The sequence below is a fragment of the Drosophila nasuta genome, chromosome 3 (genome assembly GCF_023558535.2).
Source record: "Drosophila nasuta strain 15112-1781.00 chromosome 3, ASM2355853v1, whole genome shotgun sequence".
NCBI lineage: Eukaryota > Metazoa > Arthropoda > Insecta > Diptera > Drosophilidae > Drosophila > Drosophila nasuta.
In genome coordinates, this window is record NC_083457.1 from 5,517,005 (window position 1) to 5,542,005 (window position 25,001).

A 25,001-nucleotide genomic window follows, 5' to 3' on the forward strand; every position below is an offset into this window, starting at 1 on the left:
AAATTATGTTATATAGATGATGTATGGAAAATCTATGTGTACGGATTTCATATTTGCATGATGAGAGCGGGAAAAACGTGAGCATATTCCTAGGGTTCATTATTGCTTATATTTGGCGTGTTAATGCGTGTGAATATGAAGCTGAATGTTGCCCTACAAAACCAAAAGCAAAAGCAGCTGCAAAATTGAGGCGCCCATTGCCATTTGTGCGCACATAATGTTAGGTCGGAGACGAAGCGACCATAAAAAAGGGTTCGCACTTGGAATTTGTTTACCCATTGTACCATGTGGGTGTGGATGTGAGTGTGAGTGTGTTTATGCCAGTTTATTGTGGCACTTTGGATGCCTTTTGCCAGTTTATTTTTGAGGGCAAGCTAACTAATTTAATATGCATAAATGCTAGCACATGTTTCATAAATGGCATTTTAAAGCCGCACGAAATGGGTTTATTATGTAGGCGGCTCACTTTCCCTACATACAATATGAATTTCTATTAATGCTTTTTACGCTGACTTTTTCATGTCTATATATGTAATAGATTCGTATACTTTGCTGCACATACATAATACATCCTTACATTTGTATTCGTATTTATGGTGTGCATGTAACTGTTGCATACTTTCGTGCGCTCTTAAAAGTAAACTCGATTTTAATGGCATAATTAAAGTGAAGGAAGTTCTATGAGAATTCTACAAATGTTGTGAAATGCTCCGCAACTTCCGGTTATGTCAGTTTGTCCAAAATGAGCGACAGTTAGACGTGCTGCAGACAACAGCTGTTTAAACTCTTTAGAGCACAATATGTGTGTGCAGTTGCCACAACCGCGTGGCAGTTTACCCCGTCTCCGTCTTCCTCCTGTCCCGAAGCCTTTATGACTGTAGCTTAAATTGAAACAATAGCTACCCCCAGCTGGCTGTGTTCGTTAGCTTGTTAAGCTTGCGGCTGGCATTTTTATCTGCCTTTCGCTTTGTCTGACTCTGTCGCATTGTCATCTGCACAATAGCCACCAAATACTTTGCTTCTGCTCACACAGAAGTATTGTCACACACACACACACACACACACATACACCAACACACACAAACACAGTGTTTGATTACAAATTTTTGCGTTTTGTCAAATTGATTTGTCTACAGTCAGCACGTAGACAGCTACCTCATGCCGACTTCCCCTGCTCCATCTCCGTTTGATTCTCCCTCCTCCTGTCAGCTGTAACCAATTTACATTTTGACGCGTTTTGCGCTTTGAATTGCGCGGCACGTTTGTTGCCTATTTGAATTACGAGTATGTCAATAGAATCGCTCCCAATTCGCCCTCTTTCCATGGCCATCTCAAATAAATGTCAATAAACATCTCAGCCAGTTTCGACAGTAAATGCTTTAAGGCCCCCAACTTGACAGCACAGACATTGAAATCTTATTAAAAGTGCTCACACTTTGTCATGTCTTTAATTTGACTGCTGCGCAATTTATGGTTTGGTTGTTTTAGTTATTGTAAATGTTGCTATTCAAAAATGCTGAAAGACACGTTTAAAGTGCTCTTCTAAAATATATCTACATGTTATAAGCTTAGTATATCATTGCTTCGTCTCCAATGCACTTAGCCCCAAAGTATCAAACAACATATTACGAGCTGTTTTTGTTAGACATGATTTATTTTTAAAATTTGATCAGCGTGCAACACAAAAGTAAACAACTTTTATAAATTACGTTCGCTTTCAAAGTCCCTAATGTATTATGTCTAGACAAACGGCCTTAACTGAAAATTTTGAAAAGCGTTTGTATTTATGGATTTTCTTCTTCGCCATGTTAAATATTTATTTATGGTATATGTTTAAAATGTATTCATTTATTTGTATAATATATTAAAATTGGCCGTAGCTATACGTGAGTTACTTTATAGGACAATATTTAATGTGGTTGCCTTGTTTAAATATTATTAAAACAACATTTTTTATGAGTGAATTAGTGAAGTTAATAACATTTAGTTTATATGAATAAAATTCAATTCATTAATCCAGTATATAATCCTGGCTTATTATCATCTATCTGTCACGCTATGAATTCTTCAAACTGCAATTGACATTCCATAAAGCGTATTTAATTGTTGATCACTTGTTGGTTATCATGCTGGAAAATGTTCGGAACAACATTTTGATATTACTTTCCGTTGTATTTTTTTGTTTTGCTATTATTGGTAGTGATTAGTGTACACTGCGATACACCAACAACTGCATATGGAAGTCGTGCTTATGGTTCACAGCGGGAACGAACCATTTTAGCCATTGTTCTCAGAAATAATTATTGTTTTTTTTTTAGTGCTCTGGGCGTGTTTACAGCACTTTGTAGGGCTTGTTTTTAAGCAATATGGTTGCCATTTGAGTAGCCATATACGAATAGCGGCAATAAAAAGAAATTATAAAATAATATTAAAAACAACTACGGAAAAGCTGGCAGGCATTTAGGGCAGCACCCAACATAAAAGTGTGTTCCAAAGAAAATAACTGAATGTAAAAATGGAACATATCGTAGAGAGGAAGCATTGGAAAGTGGTGTTTTACGTTAATGGTTATATGTGTTTGCTCTGCTCTGAATACTCGATGTACGAAGCTGCAGTCTGAATTGGCTCTTTAAAGTTAAGCGAGTTTCGCAGCGCCAGAAAGAAAAACTGCAAGTAACAGCAACAACGTCATAAAATTTGCTCTTTCTTGAGTTGATATTACTTTAAAAGACTATAATGAAATTAATCAAAATTAAATACCCGTTAGATAAGTACAATTTACAATTGAAAAGGTAAATGAATTCAGTTAAGGTGTGAATAGCTATGAAAATTAAAAAAAATTGACTGAGAAATTCAGAAATATGAGTAAATAAATGAGTACTAAGGAAAAAATATTGAAATTTTATTATTTTAATTTTTACAGATGAAATGTGAAAAACTATAGGAAATAATACCGCATACTACATTTTAAATGAGAAATATAAAAAAACTTATAATATTAATACCAAATACATGTTTAAATTTAGTTTTAATTTCATCAAATTAAATTTGAAATAAAGTAAGGTAATGTTTTAAGTAAAATTGCACTAAAGCTTTTGGCTAACATACCTGTGGGTCGGAAATATCTAGATGCTTTTTTTTTAAATATACATATTTTTTGAATATGTTTACTGCCCACCCTTTAGTAGATCGTAAAGCCTCATTTTGCTTTTAGAGGTGGCTCATGTGAAATACCCAGAACAAGCCAGTTGGCTTCGCTGGGGGCGAGAACAGACAGCAAACATGTTGAAAAAAGTTTTATAATAAAATTATTTGTTTGGGCCAAAATAGACAACTTTTCAGCCATACATTTCATTTGTGCGAAATGTCACTCTGGGGCATACTTTTGCCAAACAACTGAACAACCGAGAAAAGCAACAACAATAACAACAAGGACAAATGTTTGGCAAATTTACAGAATAGCTATATACCTACATACATATATGGTAGGACTGAAAGCAGAAGGACTTTAGCTTCGCCTCCAATCCCGTCTCCGTCTGTGTCCATGTCAATGGCACTGACAATTAAATGCGCCCTGTGAAAGTGTGTGCAGTTTGCAGGATAAACATTTGCATTTAAATAAATATAAAAATGCAGTGCATTTTTGTTGGCGCTTTTCATTAGCCAAGTCCTCGCTCTCCTCGGCTCCCCGACGTGCAGTCTGGCGCCCAAAGTGACTTTCAATGTAAACGTCAGCGCTTTGTGCTGTTGACATTTGTGCGCCCAGACGAGAAGCAAGAGCTATAGCAGTGTCACAGAGAAAGAGAGAGAGAGAGAGTTAGGGACTAAAGCAGCAACACGACTAAGAGCAGAACGATGACGGCAACAATTTACGATAAACATCTCAGCGGCATGCAAATCCCTTTTTGGAACGCCACCAGGCACAGGAGAGTACTTCAGCTCTACTTGGAAGAGCCAGGGACAAAACAAAGTACACAGCTACTGATGGGAGTGCGGGTGGCGACGAGGATCCTATTCGATTTGAGTGGCAACTAGGAATTAACCAACCCAGTCGCCTCAGCTCGAGACTCAACATCAACATCAACTTCAAATTCCACTTTACTTTACGTTAAAGATGTAGCAATTTTAAATATATGAAAAAAAAGGAATTACAATCACAAAAATAAAATCTGATGATCCTTTGAAGTGTCTGCAATAAGAGAAGTGCTCTTCTTTCACATCGTTTGAATTCTGAATGATTAGAGTCTGTTAGAAACTCGAATATTATACAACAACATGACAACACTTTAATAAAGCTAATTAGCTTTAAGTAAAGAGAAAGTAAATTGTAAATTGTCTGATATATACGCTTTTAATTTTAAATAATTGGGAAACATTGCGATAATATACTAAAATATACTGAGACTGTATTTGATATATTTAAATACTGCTACATTCAATATATACTAAAATATACCAGATTATGAATCAAAGCAATTAAGATCCCACAGCAGCAGAGGTTTTATGTTTTATTTTTCAAACAATTTATAATGAAAAAAGTAAAAAAAATGTTCTGATTCAAGTTGAACCGTCGGAATATTTACGATTTTATGGACTAGGCTTGCTTAAGCTAACATATTCGGCGATAATAATAAGTATTCCCGGCAGGTGTGTAGGTTTGTAAAACTAATTATTGGTATGAAATATTCCTAATATATAATATTTGAACAATATTAATTTTCATTTAATGAATTCATTATAAAACGTATTTGAATAATATCTAGAAATTTGACAAATTGCTCTGAAATTTTTGATTATAGTTAATTTTGCGATTTGAAAACATAGCCGAAAGTTCAGTAATTATAATCGATTTTTTCACATGTAGGTCAGAAACGAAAAAATTATCTAAAATAAATCTGTGAAATATATAAGAAGATATTAACGAACACTTCAGACGTACAAGTAGTGCTTACATTTTAGATGATCCCCTGTCAACGTTTGGTTCTCCAAAAGTTCCAGACCTCACAGAGGCTGGGTTTCATTTCACACTCACAAGCAGTCACGGGGGGCTGTAGGGGAAACTTCTTACATTCTGAGAAGCTAAGATACTGTGTCTTGCGCTTGACACAGCATAATGGCATTCGTCCTCGAGGACATCTGACATCGGCTCGACTCGTTCGACACTTGGGCGAACGGAGCTTACAACATGGCCAAGGCATTGTTCTGGGCGGAAAAAGTCTTGGTGGTGGGGCGCGATCACTTTTTGGTAGTTCACAATCTTCTGGTTCACAAGCCGTGCAAAGTTGACCTCTAAAAACTTTTGGATCACGTCGCTCGCGCACCGGATATATCTTATGAACTTTGGGCATTATTTGCGGTGATGGCTTAAACTCACACCAGGTTTTTTGATAGTTCCGATTCTCCTTATCACTTGGCTCGTAAGCTTTTGCATCAAGTGGTAATGGACACGGCTCCGGTATGCAAGGATCGGGCTTTATTTCCTGATAGGCCAGGCATTTGTACTCGGATCGTCGTACCCTCAAATAGCAGGAAGTCTTTTTTCTCTGGGCACGACGAATCCGTTGTAGCCTCTCCTTGAATGATTCTTTTGATTGAACAAACCTCGAGACATTAGTGCTGTATTGCATTAACAAACTGCACCCAAGGTTCAAGTTTTTGGAGCACCAATTTTGAGGAATATACCGGAAGCTGTTAAAAAACTTATTCATATTAATAACAATTATAATTTTGAAGCGCCTTTGCCGAAATGTTGAATGTTGAGAATCTGTACATAGAATGCTCAACATTCTACCCCAGATTTGACTGCTCTGACAGCCAAAGAAAAGATTTAGTGTTAAGTATGTAGTCTGTAACAAATCATATAATTATATTTTTTGCAAATACTGGAGTAACTATGAAGTGAACAATGAAGTCGAGGTATTTGGACACGTTGTCAAAACAGCCTTTAATTTCATCCCTGTAAGCAGATCTGCAATCCCTACAGACTACTATTTTTAATTTAATATACATTAAAGTAATCAAACTATTTTAAAAAATCAGAAAGTAGTTGTGCAATCTTAGTCTGTAGAATTCACAACAACCATTTTCTTAAATATTTCTATTAAATATTTTTTTAACAAATCTTTTTTGTTAGTCTGATTTCAAATTGTAAACTTGACAAGATTAGGACACTTTCCTTAAGTATTAAAAATATAATGAGTTATATTGAATTTTAATGAAAATTTTATTCGCTTTCCAAGAAAAATTGGTTCACAAATTAATGCCTTGAAATAATTCGGAAGCAAGCATCTTTCCACTAATTACGTCACCTGCAGTAATTAATCTTACATTAGCATTACATTAACATCTTAATTCTACATGCTTACTTTTTATAAAATTTAGTTTAGACCGCTCATGCAATTTAGGTTTAGTCATAAGCGTATCTCCAAAACAGAAACACTAGGAAACATCACAGTCTCTGGAGCGTCAGACTCCTTGGCTATGTCTCGCTTTGAAGATACGCCAGACTTCACAAATACTAATTTTCTTATGACACTCAGTTACTGGTTCCTTGTTTAGTTCAACGTTTTGGCATTCAGAGAAACTGGGATAACGCGTTAACTGACGCTTAGCGCTGGCATCTTTCTTTTGATTAATCTTGCACTTTGACACCTTCCTTGCCTTGGGGCACTCGCAGAGCGGATTTTGAATGCAGCGACTCTCCGATATGGGCGGTCCTGGTTTCAAGGGTCGGCATTGCAATGGGTGCATTGTGCTCCATCCTTTTGAAGGAGCAGGCGCATTGCAGATTGTCTTTCGTCTAGGACGTCGAACTATTTCAGGCGCAGATATATTACACACACGCTTGGGAACCTTTTCCATGACGCAGTCCACCCAGTATTTCTTGTATTCCTTATCAAGAGTCTTGCTAGGCTTGTAGAGAGTGGAATCCAGGCGAGGTTCATTGAAACACGGTCCCATGCATTCTGGTTTATAGGGCGGATTACAGCGCATATAAACACCTAAAGAGCGCTCCGTTGTTAGCTCTTCATCAGTCTTGCATGGATCGGGTTTCTTAAAATATGCCGGTGGAATGACCAATGGCATTCTGCATTTCTTTTTCTCCTCTGTATTGGCTTTTCGGCATTTCCCCGAGTCACTTGTGTAACGCACAAAAGGCGAACGTTTACCATTCGTTGACTTCCTCTGCAACTGAATCGCTTGCAATAGTAATTTGGGGCACTTCATAGGCTTTGTCACCCGCGTTGCCATAATTAATTTTGAAGCCTTCCAAAACTTTAAAAAATTTTCACCTTTACGCAAAACCGAAAAGTAGACTGATGAAATTAGACTCGATACGAATTAAACTCATTGGAACGTATGTTGACAATTTTTCCCAAGCAAGCTGTTAAATTCGATTCTCTATAGAAATTAGATAAGAATATATTAGAAAGAAAATAAACTTATGTGTTTCCTATTCTATATTTTTACATGTTATATGAATGAAAATATTTAATTTTAAATACTTGCCTATAACACAAAAACGTATTCTGTCCTTTAACAAAATATTTTACATTAATATGCACAAGTGCAAATCTTTAAATGTGACTGCTAAAAATCTGAATTAAATAGAATTTCATTTGATGCTTTGGGAAGAACATATTATTTAAGGGCTGACCTTTAATGTGCAGGAACATCGCTTGCAATCATATTCTCTGCTTGCAAGCAAAAATCTGAAAGTGTGGCAAAAGTTTCGTCATGTAACAAACAAAATGCAATAATTAATTAATGTGAGCATTTGACCATCCTTCGTTTTCATGTTCAGCTGCCACTTCAGGGGCAACTGAGGTCAAGAGCTTGTGTGCAATGCTGATTTTTTTCGATGTTCAGTTTTTCAAACAACTCTATCCAAAATTGTGTTTTACAAAAAAAGTTGTTTTCCCTTCTATCACGATGTTTGTTATTCCCTGTACAAATCAAAAGTTGGCAAAAAGGAATCACATTATTCGGTAATCTATGATATTAATATATTATTCTTAAACTAAGTGTGAAGTTTTTTAATATTTCTGGAATATTTAAACAAAATTTTCAAAAATTAAATGGTTTATTTGAAAGGGTTACAGGATATCTCGTAGTCTGGCCTTTTTGATGAGAGCGGTCTTACATGATTTTTTTACTTTTACAGCCACTGCATTTTTTTTTGGGTTCGCCAATTGGGGCCTTCGGTTTGGGCAGCTGCTTGAAATCGAAACGGCCAAAAGATTGTGCCGCCAAATTGTTAACAGCAATTGACCCAATTTTATGGGCCTGCACTCATGCATATTTCGGGTAGTTTGCTGGACTTTTCGAAGGTTGAAGGTAAAAAGCTGTGCACAAATTCGGCGTAAAAGCGAAAACTGGCCGAGCCCGTTAACTGTTCGAGCGCTGCCAACAACGTTATTTGAATTTTTTTTACACTTTTCTGCTGTTAGCCTTACTTCGTCTACCATCACGTGCCATGCAAACCAAAAAAACGCAAGAGTTTTTTCTGATTCGCAATATATTTATATGCGTTCCTGTTTTATTGTTGTTACGAGGAACAACATTGCCTAACATTTTGACTGCGGGCCTTTCAAACAAACAAACATGGGAATTGCAAAATATTTTGTTATAATTTTGCTTACAAAATCACATCCTATAATAAACTGGGAAGTTTCTCATAAAAACAGAACTGATACCGAGAGGTATCTTAAACAAAAATCCTTTATCATTTCAACACAGATTACAATATCTTAATATTTAAATAATGCTGTAAATGAAGTAATTGCCATTTGGTACTCAAAGTTCGCATAATGCACAAATTGCACTTACCAGTCGCCTTTGTGTCGTGGGGAATGTAAAAAGTCAGAGGACGTAGAAATGGAAAATTCAGGTAATGTTGAAATCGGAACAAAGACAGAGTCCAAGTTGCAGATGAAGTTGCAGTTGGCGTCGGGTGCGATTGAGGAATGATTTCATTTACTTGCAATCAATGAAATTGCACTGATGCAATTTCGTAGTGCCAAAATAAACAACAACTGGACTGGAAATGGAAATGGGAGATGGCAAAAGTAACAGTTGCAGTAAAAGCAACTTGCTACTGAGCTCAGAGGACTCCGAGTATGTGGGTGGGAGTGTGGGTGTTGGTTGAGATGAAAGGGGTGTTGTCACGGCTGTCTGCCACAACAGCTGCACGGCAGCAGCTTTAGGGCGACAGCCAAAGGCGAAGTCGCGGTCGGCAGCCTGGAATTTCTCATATCTAGCAGGCAGCTGCAAGTGCAACTGCCACCGAAAGTGGAACTAACTCATGACTGTCGCATGCTGAAAGTTAACGGGCTGCCATTGACATTAAGACTTGGATTGGGTGCGGCAACCACATGGAGTGACAGACAGACAGATAGAGAGTGAGGAAAAAGAGAGATTTGAGAAAAATGTCAGCATGACCCAAAACGAAAAATGAGTCGAAAACCTAGCCAGGGTAGGTAAGTGTGTATTGGTAGAAGTGAGAGCCAACAGCTAACCACAAGCTGCACACGTAGTCGAATGTCATCGCCTCGGGATGAGGAGCGCAGAACAACGAGCGAGGATAGTAACACTACCTTGGTGCCCCAAAGATCCTCCGTTGACATCGTACGGCAGCCAGCGAGCCGGCGATTAACTTTCGATTCCACATTGACAACAGCGAGCATTGATGACGATGACGACTACAACGACGACGACGAACAGCAGGCAAATGGAGAGGAAGTGCTACAACAGCAAATGCCGATAATACTTTTGGATGCACAGTCGACAGTAATAAAGCGAGATGCACAGGTGGGAACCGTCTCGCAACGCACAGGAACTGAGCACTCCATAGGTGCGTCTGGCAACGAGAATCGTCCATCCAGCTGGAAGTCCAGCAACTCGGATCCCTATGACCTGGACGAACCGCTCACCACAAAGGTGGTCAAAGTGTTTAAGAAAAGTATGTTTCATGTCGAGTTCATGGGTTATAAAGTTGAATACGATTGCCTTTGCTTTTGCAGGACACAGAATACAGCCTGCTCATCCATATGATTCAGACGATTCGGTCGAGAAGCAAGTGACATTCGCGAAGGACACAAACTCACCGGAAAGAATGCTCAACTCCTTGGAATCGGATCTTCCAATGTCGGATACATCGCAAACTGTGTTGCGCACCGAAATCAGCAGTGGCGACTTAAGCAGCAGCGGATCCGTGCTTCTGTACACCAGCGAAACAACGGATCCCAATAATCCCCAAGCGAATCACCCCCAAGGCTACAAATTGGCATCGGGCATGGCATTCGTAAGCGCGATGATGTTGAATTACTCATGATGACTTCTAACTCCGCTTCAATTGTAGATTTATATGTCAATACCTCCAGATGGTGGCTACGGTTGGCTGGTGTTGGTCCTCAGTTTTCTGGCCCAGCTCATAGTCGATGGCATTGTGTTCTCCATTGGTATTTTGCTGCCCTACATCAGCGAGGAGTTCAATGTGAGCAGTGCTCAGGTTATTCTCGTGGGCAGTATACAAATTGGCTGCTATTTCATGGGTGGCGCATTCTCCAGTGCCCTCATCAATAGTTATGGCTTTCGTCCGGTGGCTTTGCTCGGCGTCATCATCTCAGCCGCATCCATACTACTGGCCAGCTTTTGTCCCAATCTGCCCCTGATGATCATATTCTACAGCATCATTGGTAGGTTACAAATCTTATGACATTGCAACGTAACTACAAATGTCTCAGTTTCTACAGGTGGTCCTGGACTTAGCATGATTTGGGTGAGCTCACAGCTCATCATTGGCTATTACTTTGAGCGGTATCGACCCATCGCCAGTGGCTTCTCGTGCTCTGGAGCTGGCGCTGGTATTTTTCTCTTCTCCATCGCCAATAGTCTGCTTGTGGTGAAGTTTGGCTGGCGGAACACGATCCGATTCCAAGTCATTCTCATACTGCTTATTACGTTCATGGCCCTAGCTTATCTGGAGGTGGCTCCCACTCCCGTGGGTTTTCTGCATAATGACCACTTGACGACATCTAGTTCGAATGAGTATTATGGCAATTTCTACGTACACAATTTTCTGGTTGACGACGTCTCCTCGAGGAGATCACACGCTGTGCTTGAGAACTACGAACCTCCCCAGCAGCAAGGACGCTGTCGCCGTTGGGCAAGCCGTTGCTTGCCATGCTTCAGGAAGAAGCCAGTCAGAGGCCAACATCATCGACATGCCCAATCGGAGGATGAGCGCTCCGAACGCAACTATGTTGTACGTGCCGATCCCATGCAACGGGAGGATCTCTTCTACACAGGTCCTGCCGACTACACGACGCCCCATAGTGTCGAGCAGTTCGAGGGCAAGGAACTGGAGTTAGTTGGTTCTCAAGCTCATGTGAGTGTACAAAATATATTCGTTTTCTCATCTCTCATGTGTGAATGGTGCTTGCAGCTTCAAAGAATTGCCTATGGCTTGCACAACATCCACGACTACGACAGCACCGATGATTCGGTGGTGTTACCCGACTCGGATGGCACATCACAGGCTGGCGCTTCTTCTCCCGTACCCACTCCCACCTCGCATACACAAGGGCAGCGACACAAGAAGCCACGCAAGGACAAGAAGAGAGGTTGGGTGCGCACTAAGGCAATGAAGGCAATGAATCGTCTCTTTGATATGCATCTCTTGAGGACCTTTGAGTTTCGTGTGCTACTAACCTCCGCATTCCTCTATCCCATGGGCTTCAATATACCCTTTGTGTACTCCAAGGAACGCACCACCATACCGCTGAAGTATGCCCAATGGATTGGACCTGCAATTGGCGCCACCAGCTTTCTGATGCGGATCGTCTGCGGTTTTGTGGCCTACAAATTGAGGAACTGGACGAATTACATCTGCGGAGGTGGCATGATGCTTGGCGGCATTATGGTCTTTGTTAGCGCCTTCTATGGCAGCGACTTGGTCTGGTTTCAGTTTGCCTACGGGTTGCTATATGGTGTAGCACCAGGTAAGCAGCGGTTGCTATCTCCTGGTGATTACCTCTTCTCTAATTATACGCTTCTCAGCTGTCTTTGCCACACTGAGAGCTCTCATCTATGTTCGCTATTTGGGCCTCTCCAAACTGACCAATGCTTTTGGCATCACGGCATTGGCGATGGGTCTGGGCGTCTTTATTGGCACCACTTTTGGGGGGCTGTTGGTCAGCAAAACTGGTGGCTATGTGGCACCATTTGCCTTTGCCGGACTCTGCATTACCATCTCGGGACTGTTGAAGCTTATTTTGCCTACTTGGATTATATATCGGGAGTATCGAAAGAGGATTTGAATGTGATTGAAGTATTTCGTTGCGATTACAGTTTACGATGCATTGATTTTTATTGGTTTGTTATTTTTCTGTTGATTTATTTTACAAAATGTCTTATGCACTTGCAGTTGTTCATTATTTCATTACATCATAATTGTTTTAATGACTAATTTGTTTGCGATTTGCGTTCTTTCTTTATTTTACATTTGGTATGTCAAAGACTGCTCAAGCCGAGTGCCTCTACAACTGTCAACTACTCTCAAACTGTGTTCTCCTCAAACTGTTTGCTTGTCTAACCGTGAAATTGTAAAATCAAAGCGACTTTCTACTTTGTGGTCATATGACTGTCAAACTTTTTGGCTGCTAAACTTTGCCCGAGCTCAAATTGAACTTGTAGACACTTTTTAAAGTAAAATGTAATTAACTGTTGCTCTTGCTGTTATTGTTATAGTTGTTCTTTTACTTTTATTGCAATCTGTTAAGTATAATTAACTTAGTTTACATCTAATGTTAGCTTAATTGCTGCCCTCCACACACTCTTCAACCAATAGTTTCGAGTGTGAGTGCGACGTTTTCTTTTTGGTTTGGGTTGTTTTCCTTGTTTGGTTACGCAAATTTTCACGCTTGTTTTTTTTTATTTCTTTGATTCAGTTAATATACTTATACATACGAGAGCAATTTAAAAAAATGGCTATTCTAAAAAAAAATATTAAAACTTCCGATGTAGCACAAAAATAAAAAATATTTAGATTTCAAAATAAAACTCTACTGTTGGCATCATTTTTGAATTCGATTTTCCAAATTTGTGAAATTATTAATTTTATAGGGTATATAGTTTAGATAGTTCCCATAAAAAATTGGTAGCGCATTTTATTAAAGCGCTCTCGTACTCGCTTGCATCTTAAATTTGTACGACTACTAAATAGTAATTTTTTTGGTTTTTCGCATTTCTTTTATATATGACACATGTACTCAGAAATTTCTGCTTGATTTATACATTAAAATTAGCTTAAGCAACTCAAAAGAACAACTTAAAATGTTCTTCATTAGCCAAAATTGTGTTTCAGAGCTGCTTCAAATTCCACGATTGATACCGATTCGAAATATTTCACTCATCGAATGCTTTCCAATGTGGAACTCGAAGCAGTTCAGCATATGTTTTTTAAATCCATTTTGTTTTTTAATATTGTCAGTAGTCTTCGGTTTCATATGCAATTTTCATGATTATTAAGTTTTGCTTTTTCTTTCAATTTTAGTTAGTTTCAAACTTTTGGTTGTCTGCATTTGCGTGCATTTTAAAATTTTGTTCAATTCAATTTCAATTTCGTATCGTAATCTAAATTTAAATTTAAATTAAAATCGATCTGCAGCTGCTGAGGTCTCCGCCTGGTTCTCTCCGTTGTGGGGGGTTCTCCCTCTTCCTCTCTCTGTCTCTCGTTTCTACTGTTTTTCTTTTTCCACACAAAAAGCAATTCTTACGCCTTAAATTAAAATTATATTTATATATCGCTTGGTCCAGCATAGCGTGTTCATGTATCGGAATCGGACCTGCAGACATTTTCCGAAAATTAAATGCATATTTGACAATTACTGAGAATACGTGGCATGAGCATGATTGCAACTTACCAATTAAAATAGCTCTGAGGCCCATGACAATTGCGCTCGGTGCCGCACCATTTGGACTGCTGCAGTGCCGGACATGGTCGCCCACCCCTCTTGCCGTGTTTGATGACTTTGCGATATCGATGCATCTCACCAATGCCGCAGCTCTTGCTGCAGGCCGTCCACTCCGACCAGTGGCTCACGCGACAGTCGCGACGCCGCTTCGACGCCATTCTCGACCCCGACCGACGTCGTGTTGGAGCAGCAACAGCAACAGCAGCTGCAGCAATGTCCTTTGCCGGAACTTGGGCCGGGTAGTTGGTGTTGTTGTTGTTCTTGTCATTGCCCACATCCGTGCGCCTGTAGCTGTTGGCAATGCTCTGCATCAGCGCATGCTTATCATTCTTCGGCACTACGCTGACCACCGCTGATGGCGGTTGTTGGCTGTTGTTGTAGCTGTGGAACAGTAAAATAAACAAATATTGTTGTCTGTATAAATATTGAGACTTTGCGCAGAGAAATGAATTTAATTAATTATACAATTCTAAATATAACAACTGCTTTAAGTAAACCTAATTAAAAACATCGTCAAAGTTTGACAGTTACTAAGTTGTAAGTTTTAGCGTAATCAGCTTCTTACATTGTGACTTACTTAAAGCGAATTTGGGAGCAAACAAGGGAACAAATATTTCTTATTTTGTATTCATGCTAACACATAGTGTAGAAGTGGATTATAACTAATTTGGTTGACAATTTGTCATATGTATTTTGCACTTCTGTATATTTTTAAAGTAATTGTATATCGATACACCAAATATATCAGTTGGTATATGTTAGTATTTTTTAGTATATTTATATAGCATTATATTTTATATTTTTTTTCAGTTTATTTTAGGAAAAATACCACATTGTGTTGCTTTTAGTGAAAATGAATAACGTTTGTTTCACAGTCCCACTCGACTGTTGCTTTCTTACTTGTTTTATTTATGAACAAAAAACTAATATTGTGAATGTTTCTTATTTCTGAAAAAAACGTTTTCTTTTATTGATATATAGTTATTGTAGTACGGTATTAATATGAAATTTATTTCAATATAATTTTTTTTTACATAAATGTAATATTTCTTGAAGATAATTTATTTTTGGAATCAATTGAATTGCTTTATGATTTTGTTAAATAGCTCACAACATAAATCGCTCCATAACAAGCACGATTTTCCTTCCTTAATACGCGCACACACACGTATAGAAAGATTACACATACGCCACGTTGGCTGTAGCAAAAGGTGTTCTCCGGCAGAGCATGTTACTTATTTCAGCACGTCAGCTGTAGACAATTTCAATTTAAATTTGCCTTTTGCAGTTATCCAGTATGTAGGTATATGTGTGTTTGCTGGATGTGCTCTTCAGAAACCTCCAGAATCGGAGGTAGAAGCAACATTTGCTGTGCCGCCGCCATTTTCCTTCCTTCCTTCCGGGCCGACTTCCGTGTTTTGTTTCCTGCACTTTTCGTTTATTTGCATACCCATGTCCCCTCCCCACGTACACCGTGCAAAATCGCGCAAATAATAATAATAATAATAAAAGAAAGCAAAAGAGAAAAAAACATGGAACGAGACGATGGAGCGAAATCAAGAGGCAAAGGCAGCGACCGAAAAATGCCGAGTAAATTGGCGAAAATATTGAAAACGCGGAGCGAGACTAAAGACTCGAATGAGTCGCCAGACGTGAAAGCCTCAAAAGCGTCGAATGCGTGGAAAAGCGTTGCCAGCAGCAAACGCAAAAGGCTGCCGACTCCCTAACGAAAATAATGAAGAAAATTCTTAAATTGAAATTACAAACATTTCGTTGTTTTTTTTTTCTGAAGCAAGAATGAAATGTGTCCTGTGCTCACATGTGTGAGTGCGGCTGTCTATGTGTATTTGTGTGTGTATTGGTGGCAGTTATTAGCAACAATTTGTGTTCATCATGCTCGGGGCAATTACCGTTAGAAAAGCGCATCAAAATGTATTCAGTAAATGTAATTTTATGCGAAATTTGAATTTGTGCAGAAGTATGCAGCATACAAGTTACTTTATTGTAGTCAATATCGAACTCGCTTAAAGACTATATTGATTTAGGTCTTTTAAAAGTACTATATTAGTTGTGAAGGGATATTGATATTTCTAAGTAAATTTTGTGCCGCAATTATGTAGCACAATTAAAGTAAATTATACCTTGCTACTCTTGATACTCATTATTTCGTACCTCGAATTTCAAACAAAACAAACATAATCACAGTCTAGAGTCAACATTTTTATTTAAATTTGTGACATTGATTAATTTATGTGCCGGAGTAGTAAAGTACTTTCGATTGTAACTTTCCATTAGTTGTTGTCTCACTAGTTATTTTTTAATAGTTGTAAGCATAGTTTAACCAATCACTCAAAATGTTTAAATTATTATCAGCGGCAAATTAAATATTTCCTTTGATGACACTATTCAAATTGAAAATTAAAAATAAAAATTGCGCTCACAAAACTTAACAAATTTATTCACAGTCAAAAAGTAGATACATGTTTAAGATTCAGATACAAATATATATCTTATGGAATATATTGTCTTATTCACACACACACGCAGACACAAGAAGACATCCGTCTTTATTGAATGACACAACAACAGACTTCCGGCTGTGTATAGACAGTTGCAACCGGTCGCGGCGGTCCGATTGTCTCGACTATGACTGGAGGACGAGGAGGTGGAAATGTTTCCACTATAACTGGCGGTGGGGCAGCGCCGATGACGACTGGCGGTGCGCCAATGATGACCGGCGGCGGTGCTATGCCAATGCCCACGCCAATGGGCGGGGGACGTGGTCCTCCAATATTGACACCCACATTGATGTTGGGTCCGGGACGAAAGCCAGGTCCAGGAGGAGGTCCTCGCATGACAGGACCGGGCCCGTAGCCCCCGTGTCTTGGAGGTGGAGGCATCGCACGCTCCTTCTCGAGTGATATTCAACGGCTTCTGGCTGTTGACTGACTGCCGTCAAGTGTTTTATCGATGTGGTCATTCGCTTTGGAGTTACCCTCAAGTGGCGGCCTCTAATTAATTATCAATTACGTCTTGTCAGCGACGACGGTGATTTTGTTTGCAACATTGGAAGCCAGCAGAAGTTCCCCTCACCCTCCGATCATTAGCGATAAGATAAGCCCGTTGTAGGCGGTAGCTTAAGTTCACATGCTGATAAGGTAGCTTTGTCATGGGTAGACGATGAGTGTGCATTGCTACGAGTAGCAAGCGAACTCTTTGAGGCATGCCTCCAATACTAACTGTAGTATCAAGTTAGAAACCTAGAATACAGTTTAATATTTCTCTTCTTTATTTTTAAATTATACTACTTAAAGCTTTGCCTTTTGTTTCTCTATAGATCTGATGGCATGAAGAAAGCCACACTGCGAAAAATTAGAAAGTTATGCCATTTCATTTGTCTATTTTATTTATTTTTTTAAGTTATCATATAAGTTTTCTACTAATTTTTAAAGCACTGTAACTTAAATAACTTTTTTGATATTCCAATTTTGGTATGTTCAAGGGAAAAGTTGACATGATTCAGGAGAAAGTGAGAAATTTAAAAATAGTTAAACAACATCTTTCTACATTTAGACATTTAGCATTCAGAGTAACAATTGAAAAGTGGCATGACAACTAAAGACATCTTCAGAATTAATATTCATAGGTACGAGTATATATATTTTATATCAAAGTTACAACTTCAGGTCAGCATTATTTTATGTTTATGCTTAAAATGCTAAGATATGCTCTTTCCATTTGACTGTCATTCGCATTTATAAATGAAGTCTTAAACGGAATATTTTCAATGCCTCGCAGCACTTAGGCAATAATGCAACAGCAACGTTTCCTTGGCTCTTGCGGTGGCGCCGCCAAATCGGTGCTGACTCTGTAGCTCTTTCGCTCTTTAGGTTTGTCAGTGGCTTCGACAGAAACGGTGCCAACGAGGACCAATTCAGTTGCTGCTACTGCTGCTGCTGTTGTTGCTGGAGGTGGAGGTGGAAGTGGAGGCGATGCGATCTGAGTAGGCTCTTCGATGATGAGCTCCGTTTGGCACACAACTATTGGTTGAGGTGCTGTTGTTTTTGCTGTTGTCGTTGTTGGTACAGTGGCTGCTGCTGTTGCTGTTGTTGCTGCTGTCGCCGGCATCGTAGGCTGCCACTGATAAACCGGAGGCGTAGGCAGTGTGGCTTCATCAACTGGCTGCGAACTGATTGTGGGGAGAGGGGCAGGTAATATGGCTTCTGACGCCTGTGGCGGCAGATCCAAGTCCGTTTGCCACACAACCTCCGTTAGCTCCTCGGTGGGGGTCAGATAGGGTGGCGACGATGTGGGCAACGGTGGCGGCGGCGGCTCGAGTGGATCTAGTGGTTGCGATACTGTTTGCTTCTCTTTAGCGTGATGCTTGTGACGATGATGATGATGATGATGATGACGATGCTGATGCCTGTCTTGTGGTTGTTCTGTGTCAGTCTCTATGATGAGAGTAGCATCGTCGCTAACATCAGTTATAACTAAAGTCGTTTCGTTCTCTTCCCTTTGTAAGTGCCCATGATGACGAAGATGATGATGAGGTTGCCGCTCAGCCGGCGTCGGAGTTGTCTCAATTGTTGTGATGCCTATCGTTTCGCTTATCGTTGCAACATTTATCGTTTCAGTTGAGCTAATTTCCTCAATGGTTGTCGTTGTTGCCGTCCTTTGCATTTTCTCGTTTATTTCGTTTAATTCTTCTCGCGGCCTCAACTGCGTTTTAGTTGCGACACTTAACTAAAATGTATTTGTTTCGACCCATTCAATTTATAGACAATGCTTGTGTCATAGTAAATATATTTTCATGCCACAAATCTCTACTGATTAGATATAAACGCATAACTAACTGATTTTGCAAATATTTGACTTGTCTTCGGGCGATTGCGACTGTTTTTGTTGGGATTGTTTGCATTCTTCTTCTTTTGTCTTCGGTTGTGGCTTGACTTTCGTTTCTGCAATTTGTATTAATTATGTATACGCATAATGCGAATTCAATTATTGCTTACTGCTCTGTTGCATTTGTCTTTCCCTTCGCCTTTGTCTTTCGTTATTGGTTGCTGCCGCGCCAATAATTACAAGAGTTGCTGGAGGCACCGACATGTTGTCGTTTTGTTGTGAGGTGTTGTTGTCTGGACACAGTTTACTTTACTGTGGGTATTGTCAGGAATTCAACTTTCTTTTATAATCAGCATAGACCACCCAATGATAAGATAGTATAGATAATTAATCACACATGTCCCCTACTCGGATACAATTTAAACTCGACTGTGGTCATGGCTTCGTAAATAATACTAGGGCTATTGACATAGTTCAAAATGAATCATTTAGATAACATTGAAGTACTTCCCAAAAACTCGACAATCGAAAAGAGACTTCCAGAAAAAGCCTTTTGTAAATAAACAATATCGTGTATTTCAAATTCAAATATGTTTGAAATTAATTTCTTCACAAATTTATATTATTATGTACAAATAATTTCCAACGAAAGTTGGTTTGGTTCCAAAAATTCCAATTAAGTTAATTTTAATAAAAATGTATGAAGTATTTGTTAGTTTAATAGTAGTTCAAAAGGTTACTTTCGCATACACGTACAAAGTATGTAAAATAAGAGAGACAGCTTCAGTCAAGTGTGCTTAACTAGACGATGCCCTTGATTTACATCATATGGTATATTAATTATACCAAAACTATGTCATCAACGAATCATCAACTATTTATCACAAACAAACAATAAAGTACATTTGAATAGTATATTTATAATTGAGAACTTTATTTAAATGATATATTTTTATCGATTTTAGGGGCCACAAAAGTACTGTCCTAGTTCTGCTATTAAACAAGAAAGTAGTATAGCAAAATAAATATATTAGAGAAACACTAAATCAACGCGAAATTCTCTTTTCATTTTATCACTTTGAATGTTTGTTATGTTATTTTATTCTTTTATAATGAAAACATCGCTAAATGAATAATAAATTTAATAAAAACTCGCTAGCTTTTATTCTCTTTAAAAATCCAATATTGCATGTTATTAAATTTATCCATTAGCATAGCTAGGTGAAAGGTGAAATTCCTTCCTGTTCATTTCTTTCTCCGAGCGCTTTTTTTTTATATTGAAACGCATTGTGGTATAATTATAATTCCTTTAATAATATAATTATAATTGAAATTGAATTGATCTTGGTGGAATGTGTATGCAATTTTCATTGTTTTGGCGAAACTTCTTTTGTTTTCGGTTGACGCTTAACTTTTTTTTGCTCTGCAAGTGATATAAATATTTTAAATTCCATCCAATTCTTTAAAGTCACGAAGCTCACGTTTTTTTATATTTTGTTGCTGCTGTTGCAGTTGGAGTTGTTGTCTTGGCTGCTGTTGCTGCTGCGGCATGTTGCATGTTGAGTTGAGGGCAGTAAGTGTGATTATTGCGGGCAACGCGAACATGTTTCGTACTATACGGCGTATTGTCTGTCGATTGAGTCTGTTGTGGCTGCACTGATAGAGCTGTCCAGGAGGTGCTTTGATTTTTATAGCCAAAAATTTAAGGCATTGATAAGATTGCAAGTAATTACACTGTTCAACTTGGTTTTCTAGCTCTAGGCTCTGCATAAAACTTGAATTTTATTTACTTAGAACTTGAAACATATAATTGGGCTTAAAATTCATTCTCATTTGTTTACCTTAAATCTGCTTTATTTTAACAATATTTTTAATATATGAGATCACCATCTTATGAATAAGGTATTAAATGAAAAAAAATAGTGGAACACTATAAAAATACAATTAAAGTGCTTATGTATGGTATACATACAATATGAAATGTTAGATCTCAGAGACTTTAAGATACATATAGCCAAATTTTTGTCCGACAGCAATTGGTATTTTTACACGCAGATCAATTTTATTATCGTTATTTTCCACGTCTATTTATAGCACCACACATCGAAAGAGATCGAATAGCCAACGTTATATTATACTCGTATTTACGATTTTTGGTTGCGGTCAGATAAAAATGGAGTTATTTAAGAAAAAAGAGTTACTGCAATTGGACCTTAGCTTTGCTTAACAATCTGGTATATTCTGTACTCTATGGTATATTTTGAGAGTACTAGTATATTAATATACCAAGTATATCTACCTTTCTTAATTGTTTTTCATATAGGTTTATACAACGCATTGAGGTGCAATTATTATGCTCTTAATCGACTAAAACTTTGCAATATTTATGACTGCCGTTGCAGTCGATGTTGTCGGCATAAAAGTTGTTGCTGTTGTCGTAGAAGTTGTTGTTGTTGTATCAGTTGTTGTTGTTGTCGTAGTAGTTGATGCTTTGCCATGTTAAATGTGAAGACCAGAGCAGCAAATGATATTATCGCTGGCAGCGCAAACTATACGGCATGTTGTCTGTAGGTTGAGTGTGCTGTAACTGCACTGACAGAGCAGGCGAGGCAGGTGCTTTGGCTTTTATAGGTAGAGCATGAGGGCATTGATAAGATTGCAAGTAATTACACCGTCCGAGCAAGTGTTGGCATTGGTTTCGGTTAGCTGTTGGCGCTCTTGTCAGCTTGCCAATTGTTTTTTTTTTAACTCCCGCCGTGCCTCCCTCGCATGCAGGCGCAGGGGGCACTTTTAGCCAGTTGCCTGGCTGAGTTCTTACATGGATTTTGGATTTCGCTTCTTGGCACTCAAACACGTACGTGTGCCGCCCTCGCCCCGAGTTTGTCATTAAATATGCAGGTTACCAGTGCCCATGGTGCCAAAAATCCACTCCAAGTAGCACGCAAATGGGCGTGGCACGGAGATGTTGACGGCAATGTAGCTGGAGCTGATGCTGTGGCTGTAGCTGTAGCTGTAGCCTGGCACTGGATTAGTTGTAGTTTGCGCTTGTGCACGTCGAGGACATTGCCCGACATTGGAGTTGGATTTCCTTTCTTCGCTGTCTTTTCTATTTATTCTTTCTCTTTCGCTCAGTCTCTTTCTCTCTCTCTTTTCACTTTTGGGGCGAGCTTTTTAAAGATGCAGCATTAGCCAGCTACGTGCCACGATCTCTGCCACTCAGTCAGCCATCTTGCAATCCACCTTTACATAAAGTGGGGTAATGGGCTGCAATGTGTGCTTGCTGCTTGCATGTTTTCCTCATTTTTTTCTTCTTCTTTTTACTTTGGCTTTCTTTCAGCCAGCTGCTTCGAATGTGTTGAAAGTACTTCTCTCATCTAAGCAGCAACACCTGACGCTCTACTCGTATGTTAAGTATGGCAAATTGATATCTACCTGCTTGCTGCCATTGAGTGAAGGCCTCAGCTGCAACACATTGCCACACACTGCTCTACTTTCTATGTGCAGTTGATTCAGGAAATGGAATTAATTTAGAGAGGTTATAAGGGTGAGGAGCACATTTGGTGTGCGTCCTGCACTCTCTTTCCCTTGATAATAAATCATTTTACTTATTTTTGGATTAATTGTTATTCTGAAAGAGAGTGTATAATGAACTATGGTGTATTTAAGTCTAGTGACAGCTACAAGCTAAAATTATAATTGCATGTCAATCGTGTTTATATCCTTATACCACAAGGGTATAGGAAATAAGCGAACGCAGAATAATAACTACTGTCTTTATGATTTCCGTTGCGATAGATATCTTAGAAGTAGTTCAAGATAATATTGTATAGCAAAAAAGGGCTCAGTCATCAAGACTTAATTGGTTTAGACTTAATTTGTTTAGGTTGGTATAATCTCTGATATTTTTAATTCTATGGTATATTAGTATATTTACGAAATATACTTCAATACTTTTCCACTCCGTCTTCCCTTTATTAAAGGGGCAATCCTGCATATTTGATATACATTAGATAGATATATATATATAGATATACGAAATATTCCTTTGTTATAATTTAGTATTAAGTTGATATACTTTAACAGTAATACGATATTGCGTTTCTATTATCTTAAAGGGTATCTGACATTCGAGCACACTTATTTATTTATTACATGTTTATTTCGGTAGCCTGTAATTAATGGCAATCGAATGAATATTGATTAATGCTTCATGCTGCTAATTACATCTATTATTAGCTTGACTAAACCAATGTGTAATTATTCATAAAACCTAATGAAAACTTTCAGCTGCAGACCTCCATTACCGTGTATTCATATATTCGGAATCGTTTTGGTTCGATAAACTTAAGTATACAAAGACGATATTTAATGTATGACTGGAATATGTTGTCAACTCACATGGGATTCATTTTGGCCAGCAACTGGGAGCGTATGCGTTGTCGCTCCTCATCGTATTGTTGCAGCTGCAGCTGTTGCGGTGTCTGTCCATCTCTGTCGCCATCTCGCTCTCTCTGTCGCTCTCGCTCAATGCTTGCGGACAGCTCGTTATTCATCTCGACGTGATTGTGCTCGGCATCCAGGTGTGTTTGGGTCTGGACCATTTCATATTTGCGATCATCCTCGGCAATGTTGAATACCTCGCTCAGCTCGTACTCCTTCAGCTGCAAATGGGAAGGAGATTGTTAGAGACTGGGCAGAGCAAATGTTAGAGACACTACTAACACACACACACACATCCTCACTCATACACACTGGCACATGTGACTATGTGCTTGCACAAATATGTGTGTGTACAGCATATTAATTTACGCGGATTATGTGCATGGCATAAGCAAAGCAAATGCTCCTAGCTATTCACACACAGCTGCTGAATAACCATGAGCAGAAGCAATGAGTGTGAGTGTGAGTGTGAGTATAAGTGTGAGAGTGAGTATAAGTGTGAGTACAGGTGCGCCTAACGCGCTGCTAATTTCAATTTGTGGCAAATATTGACACAGACACTGGGCTTCACAACCATTCACTCGCATAGTCCAGGTATGCTGCTGAAGGGGGGGGGATTGAATGGATGAGTGAGATAGCAGCACAAAAAGCGAAAGAGAGGGAGATAGAGAGGACCTTCTGTGACAGCGACTAGGTACGGAAGCATAGCAGAGCGAGAAAAAAACTTTTGTTGGCGCGCTGTCGCGCATTTTAATTTATTTGTTTGGGCTGCTGTCATTTTCTATACTTATGCCAAGCGCCCCTCGCATTGTTATTGCCACGTTGCCGCGTTGCTGGCCTTGTTTTTGCCTGGCTTTGGGTTTTAGGCTTATCGCAGGGCTACCTTTGGAAGCTTCATTCGCAAATGCGTCGACAGCGGCCGCGTGTTGCTTTTGTGGCATTGAAATAAACACGCACACTCTCTCAATCACACAAACACACACACTTACGTGTACACATAATCCTCGAATAACAACAAGAGAAATACTGTGAAATTCCTTGTGGATTACAGAAACCCGGATCCACAACCAGAACCTCACTCTCAACTCTCGAAACTCACAGCTGCCCTGGACCCGTCTGTGCCCACAAAAATTCCATACCAATCCGTGATTTCATGCGCCAAATGGCACACAACAATTTCTGGCATTTCACTTAAAAGCAAATTTAAGAATTTAATGCCCAAACAAATCAACACATAATTACCCAAACATATCGCACAGCACAGCACACATAGCTAGTCAAGTTGGCTGACTTCTTTTAGTTACATAACTACTTAGGGCTTGGCCTGCTCCACATGTCTTGGCCATAAAAGAAAGCAGACGAACATTCTCCTAAGTAAATAACTTTCCATTTCGTTGGTCATAAACAAAAGTAGCCAAATCTAAGGCGAAGCAGTTAACCATACTTGTTACAACGAATAAACGGTTACACTATCAGTTAGAAAAATATTGCATTTTTATAATAAATAAAATAATAAAACTAAAAAATTAAATACAATATGATTTCCATATACTATATACTAATTATTTTTATTTTATTATACTATTTTAAAGAAACACGGCTCCGATTATTAATCCGAAAAGTTGAATAGTAGATAAATTATTTCACAGTTGGGGATTCATATATTTTATGAACGAAAAATTAAAAACAAAATAATGATATTTATAATCTTTTTTAAAAACAGAAATAATGAGCTACGTA

At 38.7% G+C, this 25,001-nt stretch overlaps 7 protein-coding genes across 9 annotated transcripts in view; 1 reads left to right on the top strand and 6 right to left on the bottom strand.

Moving 5' to 3' along the window:
• Window positions 1–4,708: 4,708 nt before the first annotated feature.
• On the bottom strand, window positions 4,709–5,787 carry LOC132791775 (uncharacterized). The gene is made up of 2 exons (XM_060800828.1): window positions 4,953–5,787; window positions 4,709–4,895 (listed from the first exon to the last, which is right to left on the bottom strand). The coding sequence occupies exon 1, from the start codon at window positions 5,784–5,786 to the stop codon at window positions 4,971–4,973; it is 816 nt and encodes a 271-aa protein (XP_060656811.1). The 5' UTR covers window position 5,787; the 3' UTR covers window positions 4,709–4,895; window positions 4,953–4,970.
• Window positions 5,788–6,199: 412 nt separating this feature from the next.
• On the bottom strand, window positions 6,200–7,327 carry LOC132792913 (uncharacterized). Its single transcript, XM_060802451.1, has 2 exons — window positions 6,366–7,327; window positions 6,200–6,308 (listed from the first exon to the last, which is right to left on the bottom strand). Exon 1 carries the CDS (start codon window positions 7,249–7,251, stop codon window positions 6,466–6,468), a length of 786 nt encoding a protein of 261 aa, XP_060658434.1. The 5' UTR covers window positions 7,252–7,327; the 3' UTR covers window positions 6,200–6,308; window positions 6,366–6,465.
• Window positions 7,328–9,387: 2,060 nt separating this feature from the next.
• Window positions 9,388–12,330, top strand: LOC132790588 (uncharacterized). Of its 3 annotated transcripts, none has more exons than XM_060799163.1 (7): window positions 9,388–9,479; window positions 9,537–9,961; window positions 10,023–10,303; window positions 10,361–10,697; window positions 10,746–11,389; window positions 11,447–12,002; window positions 12,061–12,330. In XM_060799163.1, exons 1-7 carry the CDS (start codon window positions 9,454–9,456, stop codon window positions 12,318–12,320), a joined length of 2,529 nt encoding a protein of 842 aa, XP_060655146.1. In that variant the 5' UTR covers window positions 9,388–9,453; the 3' UTR covers window positions 12,321–12,330. The 3 variants fall into 3 exon arrangements, with proteins under 3 accessions (XP_060655146.1, XP_060655147.1, XP_060655148.1); XM_060799164.1 differs by having other exon boundaries at window positions 10,755–11,389; XM_060799165.1 differs by having other exon boundaries at window positions 9,418–9,475.
• A 15-nt stretch (window positions 12,331–12,345) lies between these two features.
• Window positions 12,346–25,001, bottom strand: part of LOC132790590 (uncharacterized) — a 56,418-nt gene continuing 43,762 nt past the window's right edge. Inside the window, exons 4-6 of the mRNA XM_060799166.1 lie at window positions 23,220–23,482; window positions 13,926–14,357; window positions 12,346–13,847 (exon numbers count right to left, since the gene is read on the bottom strand). Of these exons, the coding sequence (XP_060655149.1) occupies window positions 13,829–13,847; window positions 13,926–14,357; window positions 23,220–23,482 (714 nt within the window). The 3' untranslated portion in view covers window positions 12,346–13,828. The remainder of the gene's footprint in view (window positions 13,848–13,925; window positions 14,358–23,219; window positions 23,483–25,001) is intronic.
• LOC132791191 (formin-A) lies at window positions 16,408–16,951 on the bottom strand. Its single transcript, XM_060800025.1, has one exon. The coding sequence runs from the start codon at window positions 16,874–16,876 to the stop codon at window positions 16,544–16,546; it is 333 nt and encodes a 110-aa protein (XP_060656008.1). The 5' UTR covers window positions 16,877–16,951; the 3' UTR covers window positions 16,408–16,543.
• LOC132789984 (protein hunchback) lies at window positions 17,377–19,349 on the bottom strand. Its single transcript, XM_060798365.1, has 2 exons — window positions 18,992–19,349; window positions 17,377–18,937 (listed from the first exon to the last, which is right to left on the bottom strand). Exon 2 carries the CDS (start codon window positions 18,657–18,659, stop codon window positions 17,778–17,780), a length of 882 nt encoding a protein of 293 aa, XP_060654348.1. The 5' UTR covers window positions 18,660–18,937; window positions 18,992–19,349; the 3' UTR covers window positions 17,377–17,777.
• On the bottom strand, window positions 19,978–20,495 carry LOC132792575 (uncharacterized). Its single transcript, XM_060801999.1, has 2 exons — window positions 20,303–20,495; window positions 19,978–20,244 (listed from the first exon to the last, which is right to left on the bottom strand). The coding sequence occupies exons 1-2, from the start codon at window positions 20,424–20,426 to the stop codon at window positions 20,189–20,191; spliced, it is 180 nt and encodes a 59-aa protein (XP_060657982.1). The 5' UTR covers window positions 20,427–20,495; the 3' UTR covers window positions 19,978–20,188.